The sequence below is a fragment of the Mugil cephalus genome, chromosome 18 (assembly GCF_022458985.1).
Source record: "Mugil cephalus isolate CIBA_MC_2020 chromosome 18, CIBA_Mcephalus_1.1, whole genome shotgun sequence".
NCBI classification, from domain to species: Eukaryota; Metazoa; Chordata; class Actinopteri; order Mugiliformes; family Mugilidae; genus Mugil; species Mugil cephalus.
The window spans coordinates 26,408-53,763 of NC_061787.1; the positions used below are offsets into that span (position 1 = coordinate 26,408).

The window sequence follows — 27,356 nt, forward strand, 5'->3', positions numbered from 1 at the left end:
ACTTGTCAGTCTTTGTCTGAGGCTGCAGGGAGCATCGAGCTTTCTTTCTTCTTACTTTACTCTCTTACTTTGCCGGAGAGTGTGTTTGTAGCACGACACATGGAGAGACACATCCAGGTTAAACACTGCAGTGAACGACCACTGCGCCTCCTTTCAGTGTTCGATCTGTTTCAGCCTCTGAAAGTGGTGCAGCCTGTAGCTGGTACCAGACCGGGTCCTGTGGTGGGTTTCCAGCTTAAACGGAGAATAATATCAGTTTCTAAACAGAGCGAGTGAGTGACGGCGCCACCCATCCGAGCGCGAGCTGCCTCTCCTCCATCATGTCAGCGTCTGTTAAAGCGTTACGACCACCTCTGATCTTCCGCTGCTTCTCTCCTCCCATGTGATCGTCTACATTTCTTCACTCATTCATCTAGTCTCATTCAAAACGGGTTTAGAAAAAATATGTCACACGGATAGAAGAGCAGATGGATCAGCAGCGTCTTTTTCTACTAGAAACGTGAGGTGATGCCTCTGGGATTTCCATACTGCTTTAGTACCAGAGCCGTATATAAGAGAGAGTCTGTCCAACTCAAACCATGTTTGTTCAATTAGAGGTTAGATTCTACAGCGTAACCCTATGGGGTTGAAATAAATGTCTTATTTCCACCAATAACGTTCCTATAAATGTTATTAATATGTAAAAGGTCCTCACTTAAATATCCCAGCGTCTACTTCCTTTAAATATCTTAAATGATTCTGTAAAATCACCTCATCAGTCATGATGCTGTGTTTACCTTCTCCTCCATCACCATTAAAAGGTTCAAATTACTCTGAGAAATTATAAATACTATTAAACTAGTCTCACTGTTATTTAGTATTAGCATTATAGCATTAGCACGCTAGCCATAATAAGTTAGTAGTAACTGAGGTAAAGTTAAATTAAATGTGTCTACATGGACATAAATTACAAAAACACATGGGTTTCACAGTATATATGACGCTAGCTGCTATTTTTCTGAGCTTTTAGTCTAGATAACTAGCTAGCATTAGGCTAGCATAGAGCTAGCATAAGGCTAGGCTAACTTCAGACTTCATTCATGTGTAAAGTGGTGTTGGGTGTTTCTGAGATCAAGGTTCACATTAATGATGGTGTGACTTTATTTTTCTATATAAAATCTTAACAAATGTCAAACAGAGACATTGACATTTACCTCATCACATAATAGAGAGAAACCAGCTGACGTCCAGTTCTTCCTTTTAATCTTCTGCTCCATAACTTTCTCTGTTTTTGTTCACTGGGGAAACGGTGGAGTTTCCTCCATGTTTTCCTGATCCTGTGGCATATTTTAACTTTTAATACAACTTTATTCTCTGTTATTGCCACTTCTCTATGGGTGAATATTGGTTAGATGCCCATGAAACATGTGACCAGCTCAGAACCAATCAGCATAGAGGGACAGATCAGATGCTCCGTTCCCTGGTTGGACCGACTCTCTCTAGTGTATATATGGCTCTGGTCAGTACTTCAGAGACCGGCCTGGATCTAATTTAGACCGTGGAGATTTACAGTTATCAGAGAGTTGGTCAAAATGCTCCATACGTAACATGAGCCAGCTAAACTTTATGTTTTTATTTTAGTGTTTAAGTGTATTCGCTGATGCTTTATTTAATGTAGCATACATTAGCCCATAGAATACCACGTCCCAAAAGCATTTTATTTTGTATCTATGTCTATTTGCTTATTTGTGTTATTACGGTAATTTTAAAGATGGACTGTTAAAAACTCATGATATTCTATGCGTCCTGTACTGTATAAATAATTTGGGATGGCATCATAATTAATCGTCAGCCCTGTGGCACCGATTCAAGTTTCCTGTCAGCGCTTGAATATTGTACGTAAGGAAGTGTGTTCAATAATTCTAATTATTTCAAAATGAAAACCGTCAAATCAAAAGCTGTGAAGCAAACTAATAAAACTTTTATTGAGTCAGACTCAGTGAAAATATTGAGTGGGAGTCAGTTTCCAGTGTGATTACATGTCTGCATTCGTCTGGATTTCATTTACACGTAATACTGCCGCTCAACGCTTTTACATACGTAGGTACATGTTTACATTTATATTTACATACGTGGGTACGTGTTTATATTTATATTTACATATGTAGGTACGTGTTTATATTTACATTTACATATGTAGGTACGTGTTTACATTTATATTTACATACGTGGCTACTTGTTTATGTTTATGTTTACATACGTGTTTATGTCCCTCCATTCAGTGGTTCAGGGTTAAAAACAGGATCCACGGACTTTCAACCATCTGAAGCAGGTAGTAATAGTGGTAATAGTGGTAATAGTGGGAGGAGGAGGAGGAGGATCCTGGGAGCAGAGATGATTTCAGGTATGAAGAGATATGGAGAGATGAAGGGAGAGATGGAGAGATGAAGAGATGAAGGGAGGGATGGAGAGATGGAGGGAGAGATGAAGGGAGAGATGAAGAGATGAAGGGAGAGATGGAGAGATGAAAGGAGAGATGAAAGGAGAGATGAAGGGAGGTGAAAGGAGAGATGGAGAGATGAAAGGAGAGATGAAGGGAGAGATGAAAGGAGAGATGGAGAGATGAAGGGAGAGATGGAGAGATGAAAGGAGAGATGGAGAGATGAAGGGAGAGATGGAGAGATAAAGGGAGAGATGAAGGGAGAGATGAAAGGAGAGATGGAGAGATGAAGGGAGGGATGAAAGGAGAGATGAAGGGAGAGATGAAGGGAGAGATGGAGAGATGAAGGGAGGGATGAAGGGAGAGATGGAGAGATGAAGGGAGAGATGAAGGGAGGGATGAAGGGAGAGATGAAGGGAGAGATGAAGGGAGAGATGGAGAGATGAAGGGAGAGATGAAGGGAGAGATGAAGGGAGAGATGAAGGGAGAGATGGAGAGATGAAGGGAGGGATGAAGGGAGAGATGAAGGGAGAGATGAGAGGAGGGATGAAGGGAGAGATGGAGGGAGAGATGAGAGGAGAGCTGGAGAGATGAAGGGAGAGATGAGAGGAGGGATGAAGGGAGAGATGGAGGGAGAGATGAGAGGAGAGCTGGAGAGATGAAGGGAGAGATGGAGGGAGGGATGAGAGGAGAGCTGGAGAGATGAAGGGAGAGATGAGGAGGTGAGGAGAGTGGAGGAGATGAGGGAACTGGAACTCGTCCTGTGTGATGTGTTTTCTCAGGTTTCCTGTCTGAGCCACGTTGCTGCAAACTACCTGAACGCAGGGAAGGAGGGGAGGAGGTGGGGGACGGCCCACGAGAGCATCGTACCTTACCAGGTAAATAACACCACCCTCTGAGGGCTGAAGGAGAGAGGGAAGGATGGATAGAAAGAGGAGGAAGGATGCCCCCACCCAATAAATGTCATATTATCATTGTTTAATTCTCTGTGAACCAGGACCAGAGAAGAACTGATGTCAGGGAGGAGAGAGGATGGAGGAGGGAGGAGAGAGGAAGGAGGAAGGAGGAGGAAGGAGGGGGTAGAGAGGAGAGAGGATGGAGGAGGAGACGAGCCCCGATAAAAGCATTAGAAAACAATTAGAGGCGATTAGCGCTGGTGTGGAAGTGATTTGGTGTTTCCTCGCTCATTATGTGCTCGTATATCAACCACACTCTCCATATCCGTGTTCTGTAAATCAGAGCAGACACCTCCTAGAAGACATGATAAAAGAATCCTTAAGTTATTTTCTTTTTCTATGCTTATTAAAAACATCAGAGACTCCAGTGAGGCGCATTTCTCTTCTCCCCCGACTCCCCTGCCTCCCTTGGAGGCGTCGGCTGGATATTTTCACAATAAGAGCATGAACTCCCCCGACGGGCCAACGCAGATAAATCTTTGGCTGAAGAAGTTTTACAGTGACATACCGCAGGAATCTGTTGATCTCCTCTGCTGTGGTGACTCTCAGCGATGGCGTGGTGTCTTCTCTGGCAGGATTTAAAAGAATTTAAAAGGAGAACAGAAAAAAATAAGCTCTGCACACGACACACGCACACAAACTGATGGAGAAACAACCACACAGGCCAAGCTCTGTCCCAACGTACAGTACACGACAACAAGGCCGGATGGCACTGGAATGCACCACAAAGACAGTGGGAGGGAGGGAGGAAGGGAGGGAGGAAGAGCTGGTGTTCAACTAAGTCTGGTCTCTAACGTCTCACTTCCTGATGAATGTTTCCAAAACACACCTGTTTAAATTATATCAAGGTGGATGAACAGTAGAGGCTGGGGGCATGGCCTCTTTGACTGACAGGTGTGTCTCCTGTCACACTCCACCTCTCTGACCGTGTCAGGTGGAGTCAGGCCGATGTGTACGACATCCTCCAGCACATGGAAAAATAACGCACACGAATCAGCTACAAGCTCATTTATCGCAGGATGGAAGGATGAAACACGTACAAATACGAAATTTCTGAAATATCACTTTTATTTTTGGAAAAACAGCTGGTGTTGTTATGTTCACAACTTTAACTAAAACGGTGTAAACCTCGGAATAGTAGTTACTTTGAAGATATTAACTCCAATGTTGTGCCAGCCAGATTAGACCTTTGACACCTGTGCTCTGGAGTAAAGGTTTGAGGACTCTCAAAAGGAAGCAGCTGACCTTCGTAACCTGCTGTATTTTAAATGTTTAAATGTTAAATGTTGCTATTTAATACACAGACTAGATAAAAAGACAGAAAACATGTCCATGTGTCAGTCTGCTTCACATTAACCCCGGCCTCAGGGAGATGTTACTCACACACTCAGATAAACGTGGCGGCTGATTCTTGTGGTCGTCGTCTCTCACCCACCGCAGCTTTATTGTCCGACGTTCGGATCTAATCCTTGTGTGAACCGCCCTACCCACAATGCCGAGCTCCCTCCTCCCCTCCCCCCGGGCGGTGGAGATGAAAGTGGAACAGACGGGTCGCGACAGTTGAAACAACAGAATTATTGGTGTTGCGGTTGCGGCATCGCAAGGGAGATGTTAGAGCTCGGAGAAGTCATCCGTCCCCAGACGACGCTTTTTCAAGTTCACGTCGGATTTCTGAGACGGGTCAATTCAAGCCCCCGCCAAAATAGAGACATCCAAGAAAGTCAGGGAGGGAAAGTTGAACATGGAGACAAGAGAAGTACAGAATAAATGAAAGTTAAACTTCATTAGTCAGAGGAAGGACCAGGTCCTGCAGCACATCATGCTGATCCATGAGAGAGTTTCTGTTAGATTTCTAATTCAGCTGTTAACATAATAAATAAATCTGAGTTTAGAGCACAGCGGTGATCAACTCACCACAAAGACTGCTCTGATTTATAGACCTCAACGAGGGAAGTGGAAGTTGGCCTGTTTTCCACAAGACTTGCTCAAAACTCAAGAACAGATAACTGCTGGAGGACTGTGGAAACCCTTTCTGAGTACTGTACCTACAAGATGTGGTGCAGATCCATTAACCTCCTGAGACCCAAGCGTTTCTTTGCAATTCATCTTAATGTCTTTAAGATAAGATCTTTAGGTATTTGGGATTAGTAGAACATAAGACTTATAAAAAAAATAAGCATCATCTTTGACCAGGAAGTAGGTTTTCAAAAAAAAAAAATAATAAAAAAAAAATGATGTGAACACAGGGATTATTTCACTGCATTTCACAATTTCCGTCACCAATGTGAAGCAAAATATGAAAAAACTGCATTTTAAAGCAAAAGCAGAATTGGAAACGATGAAACACCAACGTCCTCAAACGAGTACTTAGTTAAATTTCATGTCATGTGAAACTAGAAAAGTTAATAAACATAAATGAACAAGTGTATTGATCCTTGGCTGCCAGGACATGACAGACTAAAGAGTCTCTGTATGAGGACAACAGGTCTAAATGAAGCAGAATAAGCTGCAAACAAACAAAACAAACAAAAAAAAAAGGTACTGTCCCCATATGAGGACACTGGGTCTCAGGAGATTAATCTGTTTGGCTGAAGTGGACTTTACCGAGGATGAAAGTTGGACCTTTTTATCCAAACCTGAAGGATAAGGAACTCTAAGAGACTGGACAGACGTCTGTTATTATATTATATATAATAGATATATTAGACAAGTTATTACCAGTCCCTCACTAGTCAATATATATTATATATATTCTCTGAAAGAACCTCAGAGTTAATAAATGCTCCAGAAATAAGCTGCATGTCTTGGTGAGGAGGACGATGGCTCTGAATCAGCTGTGTGTTCGAGGCTCGATGTTTTCCGGGGGTAACTGCAAAGAGAGAAGATGACTCCATCTGCATGATATCGTTCAATCATTAGATCTGTGTGGTTCCAAAAGATGATAATAACTCGTTATGACCTTTGACAGCGCTGAAAATAACATAAAACATACGTTTCCTCGTGTGAAATCATGTGAAGTCAGAGTCTGCGCGACCCGATTAACTGCAGGACACGGCCTGTTTTAGCTCTGTTTTTGGTCTCCACCTGGTCCTCCAGCAGGGAATTATCTGTCTGAATAATCTGTCTAAAGCAAAACAAAAAGAAAGGTAGAACAAAGACAGCTGGACTCTTCCCTCGTCTTTGTTTCAACTTGTTCTGGATCTGGTTCTATCCGGGCAGGTTGAAGCGAATAGGAAACCGACCCTGGAGCCCAACGAGACCGAGAAGCTGTGAAACGAGGAGGTCAGCGGCTCTGGCTTTTCAACGGGTTCCTTGGAAGTTGGCGTTTGCGTTTGATTTGCAGCCAGCGGGGGCGGGTGGGGGTTGGCATGTGCCGCCCCCCCGTCCTCTCCGAGGACTGTTTGGGGTTTTGCGGGTGAACGTCCCATCGTAGTCCCTGGGTGGACTGGGTTACCCACAACTCCCCGAGGCTGGGGATGAAAGTGAGGCGGTGGTCGGAACAGTGTGACTAAAGGGTTAGTGGTCTGAATGCACAGTGTGTCGCTGCAGTGTGTGTGTTGTGATGTACGACAGCAGCTCTTTTATGTGGTGAAGAGTTTTTATTACAGGCAGTTCTGAGGGAGGAAGAGGAGGAGGAGGAAGGAGAACTTGAGAAAGTTGAGAGAAGATTAGGAGGAGGAGGAGGCGGATGAGGTTAAAAAAAATAGACAAAAAAAAAAAGAACAGCTTTCCTCTGGTGTGCTCCAAGTTATTAAACAGATTTTAAAAGTCACCGAGGACTTGCCTCCAGTCTTCCGACCCTCCTATTTAATTAGAGCAAATTTCATATCTACCTGCTGGGACGGAGCGGCGCCGTCCAAATGATTTCATCCCCAAAGTCAACAACATGAAGTCGACCTCTCTGCTGATTCTTCTCTACTTCCTGACTTCCAAAAGTTCAGAGATGTCGGATTCACTTGTCGATGGACAACAAATGGAAGCTAATTCTCCTGAAGACAAAGAACCAGCAAATTCAAATAGTGAAAATGAGTCACTCAGCTTTTCTACTAAAATCAAAACAGTCAATCATTTAATTTAGTAAACTCAATAATTTAGAACAACAATTACAAGAAACAGCCATGCCAAACAGACAAAAATAATTATACCACACTAATGTTGATTGATTAAATACTTTTTCATTTGGTCTTTGCCAGCAAAGAGGATGCTTCAAGAGATGGGGGCAAATTGGTCCCTATCCATAAATACCCCTTCATGGCCTACATCACTGTGACGTCACTATGTTAACTGGAGGCAAACACGTCGCTTTCAGCCACGAAAATGTGGTCTTGCTGTATTTTTGGGGTTATGGTTACTAACTTGATGTTTTATCGGGTACCAGCCACTTCCAGTCGTAGACGAGTTTGGTTGAACGCGATTAAAAGAAAGGAGGCAAAACACAGGTCAGATTAATATGTAATGAGTTTCAGCCTGGATAACGTTATGGGTTCGAATAAAATGTGACTGAAATTATGTTAAGTTAATCATTATTTTGGGGTTTCTTGTTACATGTTAATACTAATGCTAACCACTAGTTCAGCTAACGCACCATTAGTTGTATGTTACAGAGGTGTCCAGGCAGAAGTTGCATTTTCTACGTTCTCATGGTCTTGGGAAGTGAGTGCATTAGTAAATTTTCTAAAATATGAGTTTTGCTCGTCCATTCTTGCTAAAAGAGTTAGCTGAAATATGCTAACCAGTGTTTAAAAGCTATATGTTTTGCCTCCAGCTAAGCCCCGCCCCTCATAAACACACCACATTGTTTATAAACTGTGAACGGGTCTATTTGACGTTTTTCTTTTCCGGTGTTGAACCAGGTGCCGTTTCCTCTTTCTGTTTCAGGCTTTCCAAACCAAAGACGGACACATTGTTGTGGCTGCGGGCAACGACAAACAGTTTGTCAATGTGTGTCAGGTGAGTCCTTTCTTCCAGCCGAACCATCAAACTAATATGTTGTCATGTTAGAAAGTCTGCTGCAGGTTCAAACTGAGACTTGGTTCACCTTAAATCACAAACTAATCCAGGAAAACAACCAACAGGCTGAAGGAGGGACCAGAAAACTGTTTACGGCCAATCACATCTGTCGCCAAGGCATAGAGTTATAAATGAGCTGGGCTTCATTCTGCATAGTCTCACATTTAACTCCTTTATTGTTTGATTGTAAATGCCCTTTGTTTTTAAACGGTATCCATTAATTACAGACTTGTCGCATTGTTTTGAGCCTGGGAATGTTCATTATTTTGTTGATTATTCTTGATGGTTGTTGTTTGTCCAGGTTCTGGGCCTGATGGAGCTCACAGACGACCCAAAATACAAAACCAATAAGCTAAGAGTCCAAAACCGTAAACAGTTGCTGCACACACTCACACAGAGGTATGTGGAAACACACAAACACGCAACACACACACACTCTCACACAGAGGTACACACCACAGAGTGTAAATAAATATGGACGTCAGAACAGTTCCCCTAAATCAAGGCAAAGCGAGTAGAGCTCCCCCTGGTGGCTGGCTGCAGTATAGATTATATAAGCTCCACCTCCTCCATGTTAGTGGGCGGGATTTGGGCCAAATTAAAACACTAAAATACACGTCAAATAATTTCAAATATAAGCCTGTTTTTTCTCATTTAATGGAGTTAATATAATACTGACACATGAGTATTAGGATTTCTGAGTTTTGTCTGAGTTTTCAGGATGTGATATGTTGATGGATCGCTCTATGAAGAGGTCCTGTAGGACTGTGAGACATTTCCTTGGGGCTTAGGGAGGTAGAGCAGAGTGTAGGATTAATTAAATCAAAACACGAGTGAGTCTGGAGGAAGCATCAGTTTCGTGGCTTGCTCTCTGACTGGACTAGTGTGGCCAATGCAATGAAGTGGTGATGCGTTGTCCATATTTATATACAGACGTACCCCCACACACACAGATCCAGTTGATTGTTCTTCTGTCTGCCCCCAGTCATGTGTGTCATATATACAAGTGTGTTATGTGCATGTAGGCGAGTAAAAAAAAAAAATGTTTCTGTCAGGTTTCTGCAGGAGATGACAGCCGATTGGCTGAGCAGGTTCCAGGGCTCAGGTGTCCCCGTTGGACCAATCAACAGCATCCAGGAAGTGTTCAGCGACACACAGGTCAGTTCTCCAGGATGCTGCTGGGTTTTGAGGAAATATTGTTCCAACAAGTCTCTTAATGTTTGGATGGGGTGGAAATCTTACCTCTATGAAAAAAGCTAAAAGTTGTGATTTTAAAAAAATATATATATAAATATTTATATATATATATATATATTCCACACAAATAACACAAACACTTTCAGGACAGGGACAAAACAGTTGGTACAGGACATCTACAAAACATAGGAAGTGAAGAACTGTGCTGTGTTGTGTGGGTGCAGAGTGAACTTGAATGTGGAAGGTAAAGTTAAGGGAGGCGTCGGTTCTGACGTTGTGGGTCGTAGGGAAGTTTGGAAGATGGCAGCCCGGCCCCGACTCCAAACATGTTGAGCTCCACAACCTTACTTTAAGTAATGGACCCCAAGTCATGAGGAGTCAAAATATGTTTGTCCCTTTCTGCGACATCAAACCCGTGATCCTCCAGTTGTAAAGAAATAGGAAAGAAGACAAAGATGAAGAAAAGAATCTCTGTGGAAATAAACTGTGAGCATGTCCTCTGCACATGCTCAGTAGGGTTAGCAGTAGTCTTTGAAAGAACCAATGCAAAATGGCTGCTCCTCCTAGACCCTGTCCCTCTCATAGACTCTATATAAATATGGACAACGTGTCCCCACTTCCTTGCATGGACCAAACTTGTGCTACAGTCTGAGAGTGGAGGCATGTGGAGCCCTGATATCAATGAGCCGCCCACACTTCCTCCAGACTTACTCCACTTACTGTTTAATTAATTCCACGCTTTGCACAACCTCCACCCATAACAAGCAAATTTAATTTTCATCTTGAAAAGCAGTCCGAGATATATTTTATATATCTATCTTACTTCTTCAGTTCTGTTCTGGAGGGCTGTCAGATGAGTTTGTGGATGTTTTTGTTGTGTCGTAGTTACGGTCGACAGTAACTATTTCAGTTCCAACAATAAATAACAAGAAAACAATAAAGTGAATATTTGTGATCACATGCTTTTAACGATACAGTATTCATGCAGGCTGCCACCAGGGGGAGCTCTTCTAGCTTTGGCTTCTTTTTAGAGGAGCTGTTTTGTTATCCTTTCTATGGTGCCTCCTTATGGAGTAAAAGCTCACTAGTCACTGCTTAGAGGTTACACAACTCTGTGTTACAGTAACAAACTGGCCTCAGCGCTGTGTGTGTGTGTTGAGAACAAAGCAACAGGACATGTGGTGTGAATGTGTAGAGGCAAATGGATCCCTCAGAGCCTCTTCCTGTCTCTTTTCTGTCTCTCTCTAAAATCAAAACAAACACCTTGATTAGCGGCTAGTGAGCCAGACAGTTCGCTGCCTCCGTCCAATCAAACGGGAGGACCGGCTCTGTGTCCCACCTCCTTCCACTCACACTCATTTGTTTTCATCAGTGTCTGCTTGTGTTGGGCTGACACATCATCTGAGGGATGTGTGAGTTACATGAAGGCTGTAGCCCGCAAAGTTTCCATCGGTGTACATTTTGCTTTCATCCCATCAGTTGTGAACTCTGTCTAAATGAGCCGCGGCTCATAGCGGATGTGAGGACTTCCTCCAGTCTGGAAGGAGGCGATGCTAACCGACGAAAACACTCCAAGAAGCTCTGTCCTCAGATTCACGGATGAATAACACTTACTACGCACATGTCCCCGAACACGTGGAGTGACTGTTAAAGTTTACATGGACAATAATCAATGATCATTAGTTATTCTGATCAGAGAACATGTTTTGAACTAGAGAAGGAGAGGAACGAAAAACGTGGTGAAGGACGTGGAGGATGAGAAAAAGTAGTAGAAAAACATGGAGGGGAGTGAGAGGGAGGAGGAGATGAAGAATGTGGAGAATGTGGAGAAGGATGAAAAGGAGGAAGGAAAGAGGAACGTGGAGAAGAAAGAGAAGAAGTAATAGTTGTAGTAGAAGATGAGCAAGATGTCCCTCCGAGGAACTGGTCACCTGAAGTTAACCCCACGTCCAGCCAGACGTGCTCAGAGAGAACGGATTCATTCCAGCCACAGACAAACCAACAGTAAATATTTGCACCGCCCCCTCAAGAGGATGTTGTTTGGTGAATATTCTCTCTGAAGTCGTATCGACAGGAAGGGTAAAGATGTCAGGGCGTTGGTGAAGTTGTTTTCAGGCCATGAAGTCTCTGAATGTGTGTTTTGAGGACAGCAGATCGCTCCGATCACCACCTGGCAGCGCTGACGTATACGAGCTGTGACTCAGAGTGTGACAGACCAGCCCATCTGCCTCTGTGAGCGAGCTGCAGCAACTTGTTTTCGACTAAATTAGTTTGCACACACACAAACACACAAACACACACCTGTGAGACACATGTTACAGATGTTCAACACAGAAACTACAGGAGCTGGGATTTTACAGACCAACCTCCTCCATCCATGTGCACTGAAAATGAGATGTTCCCTGTGAAGCTTCTCCGTCCTCCAGCTCCTGATGTCCCCACTGACTGTTTATACTGTGGACAAACCCACCGGATTCTGAACCTCCAAAATGAAGCCAGATGTGGGTGGAGCTGGCGGCAGCCATGTTGGATGAGCTTTACTCCGCCCCCACACTCCAAATATGGACATACGGGTTGTGATGGGGTGGAGCTAATGTAGGTGGGACGTTGTGACCTGCCCACCCAACTCTCCAAATCCTGTTAGCAGATGATAAATTGACGACTGATTAAGTGGCTAAAAGCTTAATGTGGACTAAACAAACATATTATGTCCAAGGGGAAAAAGTAGGTAACTTACTGGCCTGGAGAATAAAGCTGAAAGAACAATTAATAATATAAAACCATGGGTAATGTAACTAATTATGCTAAATTTGAAACCTTATTAAAAAAAAACAAATGAGTTAGAAAGAGAATTCACCCCCGTACAGTTGTCATGAATAGTGAAATAAACGGTTAAAACTAAAACCATTTTTTGTTCCAGGCTGTGAACATGTTTAATAATAAGTAATAAGTAGCCACCTGATGAATCTCACTTCATTGCTCAGACCTGGAAGTTACCACCTGGACAGTTAGTTCACTCAAAAGATAAAATCCAGGAAGAAAGTGTAAAACACAGGAACAGGATTAAACTGTCCACCTACACCTGAATAAGATCTACAGCTGATAACAGTGTTATCCAGAGAAGACAGAGGGTTTGAAAGAGTGAAGGAAGAGTAAAGTTAGTCATCTATATCAAACTGGAAAACTGATTTATAACAAAACATCTGTCCCCTAAAAGTTTATTTCACACGTTGAGGTGCAGGACATTGATGGTTCATTGGAGACGGGACCAACACAGGTTCCTCTAATTCCAGGTGAGTATCTGGTTGTTCCAGACACTCGTGATGACTTTCATCTGGACACCACCCACAGATGTTTCTGATAAAAACACAAACTCCCCGCCAGTCTTTTAAACCTGAAGACTTGGAGGAAATGTGTTCAGTGCTGCAGATGTCTTTGTTTGGGAAACAGAGGCCCTGCAGTTATCAGGACGCAGGGGACGAGGAAGGAGGGACACAAAGGGGACAAACTTATCCAATAGGAGGGAAAATGGGACGAAAACAGACGAAACAGTTCTGTGCATAACATTATGACCACCTAATATTGTGGGCATGGACCTTCAAATTATGATTATAGTGATAATATTTAATCATTCTAATGATAATAATAATGATAATAATATGAGAGGCAAGTCTCATATGCTCGAAATGTCACAAAACATACCAAGTATGTGTATAATGTATAAAGCTTCTATGTTAACATAATGAACTCAGGACCTAATCGACAGCAAGGAAAAAATGGATCATAAATCAAAAAAATAAATCATGTGTGCTGGGTTGTAACAGCACTATCTTTAAACTATAAAAAATAATAAAACTTATGAGATTAAAGTCACTACTCAGAAGTCTGAATTCATTCACTCTCACTTTTTTCTTCTTCTTTTTTTTTCCCTAGTCCTGTTCTATAATGCTTCACATTTATGTTAAAAAAAAATTACATCTTTCTGCCTTTAATTAAAAAAAAAAAAGAATTGAAGCACTGAAATATATGAAGATTCACATGGATCATTACGGGGCCTTGGACCTGTATCTTCAAATACAAAGACATTTAGTGCAATAGTCAAAGTAACATGGGATATTAATCGGTTAATCCCATGTTGTACACGTTGCTTTTGTGTTAATCCTATATATGTAACACAAACCAGTAAAGTCTGTGAAATTATTCCATTAACAATAGAATAAATTCATTTGCGGCCCATGTCACAGTGTTTTGTTGTGTGTGGTCTATTGTAGAGGTCTATGACTGCAGAAGGCTTCAGCCGACAAAGTGAAATCATATCCAACTGACAGGTTTTAAGCTTCTGGTTGGCGTCCAAATCTGTCTCTGTCAGAGTTAACTTCCACCATAATTTATTTTTTAACACGTTATTAATGCACACAGTAATTAGTTACTGTGACTACGTCCCTTACTGTAGTTTGGGAAGTCAGGAAGTGATGAAAGCAGCAGTTACGCTGTGGACAGAAAGAAAGCAGAATCTGTGGTTATAGTAAATAATTCTACCCTGCGAGGGAAGTCCTGTCAGATGGTTTTCTTCAGTTATCTTCAAATCGTAGGATAAATTGTCATTGAATATTTTAATCTGAATTTCAGATGAATTTAAGTTATTGGACTAAAACCAGCAGCGTGTCCCTTAAATCGTGAACAAAGCGTGTACAGAGCACAGCAGTTCTGCAGTGAAGCTCTTGCCAGTAACGGGTTTAGAAAGTCACCACTCTGAACCTGAAATCTGGAAGTGATTTGGAACAACGCCCCTCTCTCCTTTCTGCTGCCTCTCATCTATCTCACTGCTCCGTTTAGCTGCTGCTTCCTGAAGTTTTCCCAAATGGTCTTCTTTGTGTTCCTCAGCCTGTGCCCTCGGGAGTTCCCTGGATAATGTAGCGGTGTTACAGGTTCATGTTCCCACTGTCACTTTGAATTATTTCCACTGACAAACCTGGTCGTCTCCTGCAGGTGGATGGCTTCAAATACTACAGTACCCGTTAGCCTTAGCTCCTGTTGCTATGGTTTACGTCTGATTCAGAACACCAGATTTCCTCCACGTTAAATTGGTGACAACAGCTACAAATCAGTTGATGTTTAATAAAGCTCATCTGCGATACACAGTACTTCGTAAATCAAACTAATTCATTGTAGCACCTGGTGTCAGATGTTGTTGGATGTCACAAATCACCAACTTCTTCTGTGTGAACATAGCATGATGACATGAAGCTACAATCAACCCATAATGCAACTCTCTTCAGACCTTGGTTCATCCACAGTCATTTTATCAATATTTCTCCAACCCCACTCAGCAATGTGAATTTGGAGGTAGGAGTTTGAATGGTGGGCGATGTGGTCTGCAAAATTAAGATTAGTTCAACTTGGCACCGGCCACTTCAAGTCTCCTATCACCAGTAGGGATGGGTCCTGATACTGAGTACCATGATGCTTACGGTGCTGATGCTAACAGTAGTAATATTCTGTTCAACATTTACATCACATTAAAAGTAAAAAGGCCCCGTTTTTAAGTTTGTAAGTTTTCAATTTTAAAGTTCTGGCACCGTTTCAGAAGAACCACTTTGGCTCCGGTATCAGATAGAATCTTAATGATACACATCCATAATCATCAGTTCAGCGCTGAGTTTCATTAACATTCATTCATTAACATTCATGTTCTCTGGTCGAGACATCGCTGATGGACCTTTACAGGATTTCATCCTCATATGAAAGACAGAGTTTAAAAACCAAGTCATTTTTTGTCTTGGATTGAACTTATTGATGTATTTAAATATGAGACTTGTAGTCTGATTGTGTGAACGAAGTGCCAGGAGTCAGTTTGACATTACAAACCGTTGGCTTTGTCTATGTAAATATACTGTCACAACATGAAGGCACCACTGACCCACAATGCAACTTTCTGGTCATTTTGTCAACACTTTAATGAATAAACCACTATCCCCTGTTTCTCAAATCTAACCTGGTCTTACTTCACATTTACTTGACAGTACCACTTTGTCAGGAATAGAAAGAGAACATCTCAAGTCAAACTTGCCCACAAACCAAAACTACAAACTCAGCTTTATGCAAGAATTTGAAGCCTTACAAGCACTGATCCCTGGTGAACAGGTGGAATGAGTGACATATGACTCAGCCTTTTCACATTTTCATTTTTCTTTTATCGGGGTTTTTTTCTTTCCTTATCATCCTGAAGTTCTCACGGCTGTGCGTCCCCTCTGCCTCTGCCTCTGGGGTTCAACAGTAACCGCATCTTTACGAATAAAAACTCTCTATCCATGTATCTGTCATGCCGTCTGGGTAGCGGCCAGATCCTGCAGAAAATATTCAGCTAAATATGGCTTTAATATCCCACCCGCTGGAGGTGTGCTTGATTTATCCCAGCTGAAACCTAAACAGCCTCCGTAGTGGATGCCTCTCATGTAAGATCAGGTCCTCTTCAGGCCACCCACCTCTGGCAGCGCTAGTGCCTTGTGAATAGGGAATCAAAGCTTTTTAGTACTGGAACAGGAAATTAAATCATATGTAACATGACTGCCTTACCTCAGAGGCCTGAACAGTGCCTTGAGAGATAGAACCCCCAGCCCTAATGTTGATGGAAGTTGATTATGCTCACGTTGCTGGCGCAGTTTGCACTGTTTTATTGCTTTGCCTGTTTGTCTAAAGCTCTGTGCTTCTAACCCAAATACCCCGTTTAATGCTTTGGCCTAAACAGGATATTGACCTGCTCTCTTAGTGATTGCAGAATTGAATCCCCTGCAGGAGCAGTCCAAACTACTTCACCCTGGCTTTGTTGGTGCTTTGCCTAAATGGTTGTAACTTCTTGGCAGTTTGGGATCAACTACTGAAAAGCTGTTGGCTTGAATCTCTAATGCAGAGCTTTGTTCTTTCCAAGGCTAGTCTCTTTTTCTTGGGAATTCAACCCCTGACTTAACGGCCTAAACAATTAACTAAACCCTCTGACATATCTTCCCTCTTGGCTAGACCTAGCATTATCTGCTTGCTAATGGTATGGAAATATTACCCATACACATGACCTGCTTATGGAATTTAAACCTCCAGTACTGTGAGTTTCAGTAGGTCTTCTTTTTACTGAGAAGGTCTTGTGTCTTGCTGAATGGAACTACTTCTGAGACTGTGACAGTGTTCATTTCTTGGGAACCAAACCTCTTTTAGTGATATTATTGTCTCTCTTTGCACAAATAAAATGGAATGCCCTTTGATGTCATTATACAGTGTATGATGAGATTGGAGAAATGTAAACTGCTGCTAAGAATTTTCTACATTTCTCCCATAAAAAAAAACCCTCAAAACATTTGAAGAGTTTCACACAAGTAAGTCACAAGAGAATCCAATCAAACAATTGAAAAAGATACACGATAGATACCCATTTGAAATGAGACACTATTATATATCTGTGAGGATCAAAAGTAAACTTTTAAAGGAATGCTTAAAGAAGGACAAAATAAATGTTTTGTAATAGTCAAGTCAAAGTCCTGGCCTTGTTTCATTAGACATTTGTGGAGGAAACCCATCATCATCTCAGAACTGAAGCTGTAATGTTCTGAAAAAAAGATTCTTCTGAGCTTGATCAACTGATAACTGATCAGCAGTTATCACTAAATGTTTAGTTGCTTTTACTGCTTCACAGGGAAGTCACATCAGATACCGAAAACAGGGGTCAACACAGCCGGGATACTGACCGTTAACCTTCCCTGGGAAATTAAACCTCTTTACACAGTGAGCCTTTGAGCTCGAACTTCTTGTGGTTAGAGGAAATGAGAAGAGGAAAGAGTCTTTACATTAGTGATGTCAGAGCATTTTCTTGCAGTTTTTGTGTTTGATATTTACCACACTTGTGTGCCTCAGTTTTGATTGTTGAAGTATAGTCTTTTGTCTTCTTTAAAGCCTTTTGTATCTTTGGTTTGACACAAGTTCCACAAATAACCTTTATTACTGTCAGGAAATTGTCAGATAAAGTAGAAATACCATAAAAATTATGTTGCAGAAAAGACATTTTCCAGTGCACTCCTACTCCCAGGGCGCGAGGACCTCACACTGTTGAATGGAAAGCAAAGGGAGCCTCCAGTCACATTCTTTGGAGACACTCCCTTCATACAGGCTGGACCAGAGGCCAAATGATCGGACTGAAGAAGCAAGGACAGGCGGAGAGCTTCCTCCGAGGTCGCTGGCATGAAACCATCGGAGATCCAGACTCTTATAGTGGCTGTCAGATTTTGTTTATAATTATCAACCATGATGGTATTTCTGTTAGTGAAAGATGAATCGATCCATAGAGCGGTTCATGTAGTCTGGAGGTATTTTGTTAGGTCTTGGAGTCATTCTGTACCTTGTGTGATTTATTTTTCTCCAGAGGCATTAAAGTGAAAGTGTTGGCATCATGTCATCACATGATGGGACTGAAAGAAAACTTTGAAACTGATGCTTAACTATCACACAGAGGGGATTCCATCACAGAGGAAGGTTTCCAACAGTAACCAGGAAGCAGTGAATGGCCGCTCGTTTTAAAGGAGGAAGGAAGGTTTCTTCACTCTTAAACAGATTCCTTCTCAGCAGATATTGACAAATGGTTTGGGTTTTTTTTTTTTTTTTTTTTTTAGGATAGGCCAAATTTAAAGTCATGCTGACAGCATCGGGGTTCCTCCAGGTCATGCAGACCTAAAGCCAACTGCTCCCAAATAACCTGGATAAGCCACAAGCTGACAGCTGAACATCGCTCTAGGGAAATATATTTCTGCTCTGTTCGAGTGGCAGTCTGAGCTGATGGATGCGGAGGTGTGTGGAGGATTGATGCTCAAATTTAACTCCAATATGAAGTTTCCATCATTGGAAAAAAAACTTAATATTCATGCGGGGAATTGATTGATGGTCTCGTTAGCCGATAGCTTTGACCCCTGGTGGATGTAAAAGCGTGTTTACTCACTTTCAGCTCAGCATTTTACTTTTAAAGTTCAGTCCATGTATGACATGAAAAAATGAGATGCTGTGTTTTCAGTTTCCTCTGAAAGGTTCTGTCAGTTGTAGGACAGGGTTTTATGAGTACAGAGGGATGAATGGTTGAATATTCAATCATCCTTTGGTATAATTCAACCGGAAACCCTTCAGACCCATCAGGTCTCTGTTGCAAGGGATCTTAAACAACCCTCTGAAGAAAGGCTAGTCTTCTTGGAAAATCTGGATAAACAACTATATCCTCCCGCTTGTAAAGACTAAAGATTTCAATAGTCACTAAAATATTAAACTGCTTAAAGGGCCAAGACTTTCTCGATGACGCTGGTCATGTAATTTAATACCAATACGTGTAAGTATCTTGATGACTAGGGCATGAGGCAGTCTGCTCTTTGAGCTTACTCTCTGCGATTTAATTGCCCTTTCCGGGATATGTTTCTGTTTTTGATTTTCAACATTAGTCCGTGTTGTGATGTCGATGTAAAGTTGTGATTTGGGTAAATTTAAGTGTCTCTGACCGATGCTCTGTCAGCCTCGTTTTACCTCTACCAGATAAATTGGCTTTGTGTGGCAAACGATTAATCACTGTTGAGTCACCAGGGAGAGATTCTCAAAACTCTGTTGCTAGCAGCATCTTTTTTTTTTTTTTTTTTTGGTAATGGAGTCAACAAGGTGAATCAAAAATGCATGAAGGAAAAGTAGAAAACAGACTTGTAGGTGAATGCTGGAGGCCTTCTCTGGCGCTCATTTTTTAAAGGATGTTATCAGACTTCTCCTGGGTGAGTGATCCATCATTCTGAATAGAAACCACAGATGATGAACCGAAACAACACTAGTGCTGCTTAGAAAGAGCAGTCTTTCTAAGCATCCAAATGCGGAGGAGCACTGAGATTTATGAAAGAATTACTTACTGAGTCAGTACCTTTTAGTAAAAGTGCTGCTTGTCACTTTCCCCTGCACGTTTTACAGTATGTTATAGTATGTAAATGTCAGAGGGAATAAATGCTTCCCATGCATCTCTGTTCTCTTGATATTTCTTATATTCAAATCTAATGATGGTTGTTCAGATAGTCCAAATAGTCTGCTCCTTTAGTTCATGTGTCACTCAGACCTCCCAGGATGCTTTTAGAAAAGGCACAAAAACATTCTTCACATTTGTAGACAGAACATGATTCATATTCTGAAATATTTGGCTCACATTTAGAGAAAAGTTTTCTTGTTAGTGATTCATGGACCTCAGTGACATCAGTATACGTTTAAGGTTTGTCCAAGAAATGGCCGATCTCTCTTTTTTACTTTTTATGTAAACTATATTTTTTCTTTTAGTTGATCAACAATTCATCTTGAGATTCCACCATCTTGAGTGGGCCATAACATTATGACTAACATTACTCGTACAAGTTCCTTGGGGTCCACATCAACAATAAACTGGACTGGTCTCATAATACGGACGCCCTCTACAGGAAAGGACAAAACAGGATGTTCTTCCTGAGGAGACTGAGGTCGTTTGGCGTCTGTAGTAGACTCCTCAAGACCTTCTACCAGTCTATGGTCTATGGCCAGGGTGCTCTTCTTTGCTGTGGTGTGCTGATGGGCCAGGGCCAAGACTGGTGAGGTCAACAGACTCAATAAACTGGTGATGAAAGCTGCTGGGTGGTGGGATTGAATTTGGACTGCTTAGAAACAGTGGCTGAGAAGAGGATGAAGGACAAAATCTGTGCAATATTGGACAATCCCTCTCACCCTCTGCACGATGAGCTATGGCTGATGGGCAGCTCATTCAGCCAGAGGATCATCCCGCTCCTTCGTGCCCACTGCCATCAGACTGTACAACAGCACACAGCTCTGACCTCACTGAGCCCATATGTCTTACCGTCACTACTTTACCCACAACTGCTGATCCTTCAAGTCCAGCAGGTTGAGAGGTGGGGCCTGCATAGATTGGACTTGTTTGTCCAGAACATCCCACAGATGCTGGATTCGAGTAAGATCTGGGGAATTTGGAGGCCAGGTTAATACCTTGAAACTGTTGTGTTCCTCAAGCCATTCCTGAACCGGGGAGCATTATGCTTCTGAAATAGGCCACCAGGGAACATGTCTCTATGAAAGGATGGTCATGGTCTGCAGCAATGTTGACAGCTTCTTGTCTTCTTTCCATGATGTATCCTGGTACCATGTGTTTCCCAGGTAAGAAATGCACCTAGTCTTCATCGGACCAGGCCACTTTCGTCCATATCTCCATAGTCCAGTTCTGGCGCTTCCATGTCCATTTGACAGGAGCTTTCATCAGTGGACAAGTGTCACCATGGATTCCCTGTCTGGTCTGGCCCATAGAAAACAAATTGAGGTCTACTGTGTGACTCCTCTCTATTAGAACTAGCATCAACTTTTTCAGCATTCTGTTTGATTGGAAATATTTTTTTTTTCTAGTCTTCTCAAAGATCCATCCATGACCCGTCTCTGGTTCTTCTCCTTCCTTGGACAACTTTTTGGTACTTGATAATGATCACCGCAAACCAGTAACATACCACAAGAGCTGCAGTCCTGGAGATGCTCTGACCAAGTAGTCTTGACATTACAGTTTGTCGAAGTCAAATCCTTCCATAATAATAATAATCACTACCTGATAATAATGTCAGGTCTGATTAGTGGATGTCCTAATAGGCGTGTGTAGCTCACTGTGGCTGTTTCTGCTGTTCATTGGTTTTATTTCAATCATTTGAGCTCTGAATGAGTGTTAAATAAACCAGCATTGATGACGTTTATGCTGCAGATCAATGCGCATTTTTCTACCGGACGCTAATTTCCTGGTTTTCAAGTTTAGATCTGACTCAGCTTTTAATCTGAGATCATAAAGTAGGAGAACAGACACATTGAGCTCCTGACACCTGCTGAGCTTTTTCTTTTCTAAATAACTTCTGCCATCCTCATTAGCAGAGCTCCATCGGGGAGCTCCCCCGGTATCAGAGATCACTCCAGGAATGAGTGACTACGTTTTCTTTGGCAGGTGTTCCTCACGGTTTGTTTGAGTTTTCATGAGAGCTCTTGAATTCCTGTAAGGTTTGTTTCCTTCACTGATTACTGCCTGTCTTCTAAAAGAATAATGGCCTGAACACGTTTGTCTTTTTCCCGTGAAGACTTCTGAAACTCAGTTAGGAGGAGCTGTTCCAAGCCACTGCCGTCTCCTGCGACTTATAGCTCTTATCATCCTGCAGGACAAGACAACAGATTTATTCTAAGACCTTCCTTTCTAGCGGTGAATGCTTGATCGTGTCTTGATCGTGTCTTGATCGTGTCGTTGAAAGACGATCGAAGCTGAGAAGAAGAGAGCACCTTGTGGGTCCGGTTTATTTTGACCAGTCTGTCTCTGAATGTGATTCAGATCTTAACATGGAGTGAATTCAGCTCAGTGAACCAGAAACGTGGCAGAAACCGAATGTTTGTTTCCACAAAGTGAACAAGCAGACTTCCTGAACGTCAGAAATACGTCAGTGAAGAAAACAAAAGGAGGCTGTTGGAGGTCAGATTACAGGCTGCCATATGAATGAAATGATAAAGAACTGTAGTGATGGAAGGAAAGCTTTTCTAAGTGAGCTGGCTCCCTGATGCTGGACAATCGTTTTGTCTTTCATGTAGAGCAGAAAAAGCTTTTCCATTTCATAATCCGGAGCCTGTTGGGAGTTAATTGATCTCAACTCATCCTTTGCTTCATCTCATTCTTCATGTCACTCATCCGTTCTTGATCTGTCCACTCTTAACATACATTATTGTCCATTGATGGACCTGAATAAGAAGACCCACTAATACTAATAGAAGTTCCATATGCTGAGTCCCATAAGAGTTAATGATAAAGATTAAAGATGCATTCAGGTGTCCTAAATGCTTCCGGATGGTATGAAAGTGTCTGGCTAATATGTGAAGATGGATGTAGAGAGAAAAGACAACTTAATGACAGGAAGTTGGATGAGTCTTTATCGTCATTTCATTGGATAATGGTCTGACGACACGTGTCTCCTGTCTGATGGAATGATTTATGATACGGAGGTTGTAGAGCGTCTTAATCATCTCTGAAGGCTTGGCTTGAACACCTTAATGTTTACATGAGACCACAGATGAAATGGGATCACAAACTTTGGTTTAAACTGACTTCAGTGGAGAGAGGGAGTGCAGAGTCATGGCTGTGAAATTTGAGTTGATTCATTTTGTGATCGGCCGCTCCTTCAGTGCATTAATCATCCATCCTGACAGCTGTTTAAGTTTGAAACCAGGTCAGATCCTCGAGACACCTGGAAGACCTGGAATTCCTTAATGCTGCTTTCCAGGAATTAAAGCTCCCCAACGACACATCGATAACTGATCGCGTTAATGTCGGAGTCCGCAGCGTGTTCACGTCTTGCTTCCTGACTCTCAGTGACCTGGTCAGAGGTCAGAGGTCACGCTGTGGTTACAGGCTGCCGGCCAACTACAGCAGCAGCTGCTCGTTAAAACTTTATTTTTCCCGGAGGAGCTGACAGGACTCTGCACAGCTTTACGCACAAGCATAGGTTCAAAGTGGAAGCAGACCAGTTCAAATCAGCAACTTGTCCTTTGAATTTTCTGAAACGTCTTTAGGTGGATGACTTTCTATCCAGACTGCGTGTCCTTCACATTCTCTTTCCACTGGCTGGAAAGCTGAATGTGTCCGAATGTGTCATCTCTTAGCTCTTATTATGGTTCTTGCAGAGACCCCCAACATCTCCTCTGCAGAGGTTAGTGAAGTGGTACCTCTTTTAAATCATTGATTGTTGCATATTGGTAACTTCCTTCTTTTACACCTCACACACTCACTGCCCAAAGTGTCATACCTTGACTTGATTCAAGGGCAGAGCCATGAGGACCATGATAGACTGAGTCGATGGTCTGCTGCCTGCTGGTGCTGGTGCTGGTGCTGTGTTCTGTTCTGTTCTCTTATTGGCTGATAAAAACCAGGGCACAAGAAGATAAACAGGAAGTGTTGAAATGAAACAAAACAACAAATGTTCTTTTAATTGTATATCTTCATCTCACCTGAACATTAGAATCTACAGATAGCTCCACAACATGATAACCTAGGATTAAATAAACACAAATGGTTTGTAGCTCTTACAAGCTTGGAAGCTAGTAGCTAGTAGCTCTTCCTAGCCTCCTACCTATGAGTAGCACTTCCTAGCTTCCTAGCCTCCCAGCTAATGTTAGCTGGTATCTGTTTTTCCACTTGAATGATGAATACAGACTATTGCCACCTGCTGGTATGAAGAATTATTTTGTCTCAGGTGCAGACCTTTGTGCCAGCTGGTCATTGGCTGTAGTCTCTGTGGTGCGTTCAAGTGCAACTTTTTTTGTCCAGCAGGAGACATGAGGAGACACTGTCGAACTACATTATAGTTCTTTAGTGTTAGTTTGATGTACCTGGTTCTTCAAAGCTGTTAGTCAAAAGGAAATAGTTCTGATCTACATACCAGCCACAAGGAGGCAACGATCTAAGGCAAACATCACGCAGCAGGCAGAGTAACACTTTGACTAGAGGTTCGTCGTTGATTCCCCTGCCAGGTTCATCTGTTTCATCTGGAGTTTTTAAGGCCTGCTTACGGAGCTTGTTCCTGGGCTTTTGAGCACACCCCCAGACTCCTTCATTGAGTGTAACCCACCACGACTTTGTGAACAAGAGTTATTAGGTCAGATGTCCAAAACACTTCTGTGACCTCTGAATGACCGTGTGGAGAAGACATAAGTCAGGCTTTTTGTTGACAGTAATCAGGGTGGGCGGAGGATACGATGGACCTGAGGGAGAGTAATGTAAGGAAATAATCAGGGGGAAACCCTCAGGATCACATCTGGGAAAGTGTGAGAGGTGGATTTGATAAAATCCAGGTATGCTGCAAAGTATGAGAGCATCTCAGAGAAAATGTGAATGAAACTGGTCTGCGCATTGGTCTGAACAAAAGGTCTGCTATCTTAAAAAAAAAAAAAAAAAGACAAACTCAACTCAAGCCTCATATTTGATCAGGTGTCAGTTATACGCCTCTATCTTTGTGTAATATTTTTCTCTAGAGACTTTATTTTGTAGAAACTTTATTTTTTAGTCCATATCCCCCAACCAAAAATCGTCATTAAAGTGTAAATAGCTACAACATCAACACAAACACACAACACTTGAGTCGGATATATTTCATGTTGTCGTCAAATGGAATAAGTCAGTTAAAGCAGACAAGACAGGAAATTTGACTACACCAGGCAGACCAGCTAGGTGCTAATGCTAGCACAGGTAACCTCAGTAGCAGCACGTAAAAGCGGACATTTTTGCCATATGGGAAATGACAAATTATCGTACCAGAAGCTTAAAATTATCGTATTTTGGGGAATCATCATACACACCTGATTTGATGTCATTCAGGACCATCGGCTACAGTACAACATTACATTATTATTGTACTGACTTATTTATAAAGAAAAAAAGGCCAAGTACAGCTTACTACTGGTCGGGCTATGTCTAAATGTATGTCTGTGTGAATTCTTTTTCACATCATTTCACATCATAGACCGTATGAAAAAAATGCCATTTTCTGATTTCAGAAAAAACAAGGAAGTTGGATGTGTTCTGGGCCTCTGCTGATTGGTTAAATGCTATAATGACGTGTTCCATGAGGTAGAGTGATCTTTGCTGATTGGCTGGGTGAAAACCACATGTTTCTCTTGATTGACTCTAGAGAGGTGTCAGGCGCAGAGCAGGATGTATCATGTGTTTGTCATGTATTAAAGGGGTTAAATAATCATATGTCATAGGATTTTTGGAATTATTGATCGTGCATCATACAGAAACAGTGAAATTATCGTACAAATATGATAATTACCATACATCTGGCAACACTGAAGGTGGAGCTGGTTGCAGTGTAAAAATTTTTGATGCAAAACAGAGAATCTTACTAACATCAGGTGACAAAGAATAAAGGAGCGCCATTTTATTCTTTTTATCCGACTGATTATATATTGGATGAAAAGCATAATTTCACAGAACTCACGGCTCCTCTGAGGAACTGGATGACACAAACACCAACTCGGTGTGAAGTGAATGTTTCCTGTCAGATCATCACTTATTTCATTATTGGAATAAACCACGGTAACTAACAAACCGTCAAAGCATAAATGCAGCAGTTGAATGTGAGAATAAAACACAAACGCCTTTAGATCCTGGAACTCTGTGACCGGACGATATTTAAAAGACGGCTTAGCCACAAATTCCAACAGAGGACAGAGAAATCTTTTTCAATAGGGCAACAGTCAGAATTGGCTCAACTGGCCAAGTTTGCTTTCACATGCTTGGAATTTAACTATGGTTTCTAATGGCCTTCTATGTATTTCCACAAACCAACAACCAGAGAATACAAACTGCTGGATTCACAAGCTTTCAAGTCACAAATAAATAAAGTACCTCTACACTGGGATATTTAAAACAGAAACCTAACAGCAATTGTTCCTTCTTGTTTGTCCCGTTTTCATCCTCTGATAGCTGTGTTTTTGGGGAATATCTGTCTTTAGCTCCTGAATGTCAGGGCTCAGTCTGACATTTGCTCACTTGTCACTCGATGTCTCAGCCTCATGTGTCATTTTCAGTCTTTATTCCAGTCCAAGTGTGACATCTTGGCTTCTGCTTTTTTCCTCATAAGACATTGAACCAGTTTTGTGTGTTGTCAGACTGCTCTGGGTTTATCTCAGCTGTCAGAGCCTTCACTAACTTCCAAAAGTCCACATCGACACCAAAGGAAACGAAGGCAGACTGTGACGTCTCCTTTCTCAGGACCACTATATTTATGTTCCAATTTTAGATGATTAAAATGAGGAGACAGGTCTTCGTTGTTGTTTTGTTTCCTTTCCCCACTTCCTGTTTCTCTTCTTGTGTTCTGGTTCTCTGAGTTGTTCATGGTCTCTGGGAGCCATTGGCTGCTCATCTTCCATCATGAGCAGTGTTTAGTTTCCCTGCCGACAGTTTGCTGAAGGGACTGATTGACAGTCATAACAGCACCGATGAGATGTTTTCCATTTTCTCACGGCGAAAGGATTCAACACGTCACTAGGGGTAAAAATAAAAGCGCGTCTTGGTCGACTGTGGTTTGTCTTATTGTGACTGAACTGGTGTAAAACGGATCACGTTCGTCTGTGTTGTGTTTATCTGGAGTTTAGACGTCTGGCTTTCCTTTCAGAATAAGGACGTGCGTGTGGAGCAGATGTTCTTCGTTGGTTTCCAGCGTTAGCCTGAGGTCATCCTAGGACACAGACGGATGATTCAGATACGAAGACGCTCGCTCCAGGTTGCGGTTTTTATTTGTGACCAGAGAGAGGGAGAGTCTCCCCGTTTTCTCTCTCCTCCTCACCTGCTTTGTCTTTCCGTCTTCCTCTTTATTCACTTCACTTTTTCTCTCTCAGCCTTTTTTCGTTTTACCTTTTTGTTTTATTTCCCTTCCAAATTTTTGTCTCTCCTTTCTTATTTCTTCTTTTTTCCAGAACAACTGAGGGTGTTCCTCCCTACGGCTCTAAAATATTCATTTCATTTCGCAGGACGCGTGAGCTGCTGTTCTACAAACTACATGGTTGACCTGCAGCTCTCGTGATCTGTAGAATCAATCTTGAATCCACAGTCAGTCATTCTGCATTAAAGTGAAATTTGTGAGCGGAGCTGTTTGGTCTGAGCCATGATCACCTGCAGAAAAAGAGATTCACAGGCAAAGAGCTCCTGTTTTTTTGTTTTTTTTTTCCTC

The 27,356-nt window shown here is 42.1% G+C and overlaps 1 protein-coding gene across 1 annotated transcript in view; it reads left to right on the forward strand.

Moving 5' to 3' along the window:
• The window catches only part of sugct (succinyl-CoA:glutarate-CoA transferase), a 61,278-nt gene that overhangs the window by 8,051 nt on the left and 25,871 nt on the right, over positions 1 to 27,356 (forward strand). Inside the window, exons 9-12 of the mRNA XM_047568611.1 lie at positions 3,202 to 3,297; positions 8,254 to 8,325; positions 8,687 to 8,784; positions 9,441 to 9,543. Of these exons, the coding sequence (XP_047424567.1) occupies positions 3,202 to 3,297; positions 8,254 to 8,325; positions 8,687 to 8,784; positions 9,441 to 9,543 (369 nt within the window). The remainder of the gene's footprint in view (positions 1 to 3,201; positions 3,298 to 8,253; positions 8,326 to 8,686; positions 8,785 to 9,440; positions 9,544 to 27,356) is intronic.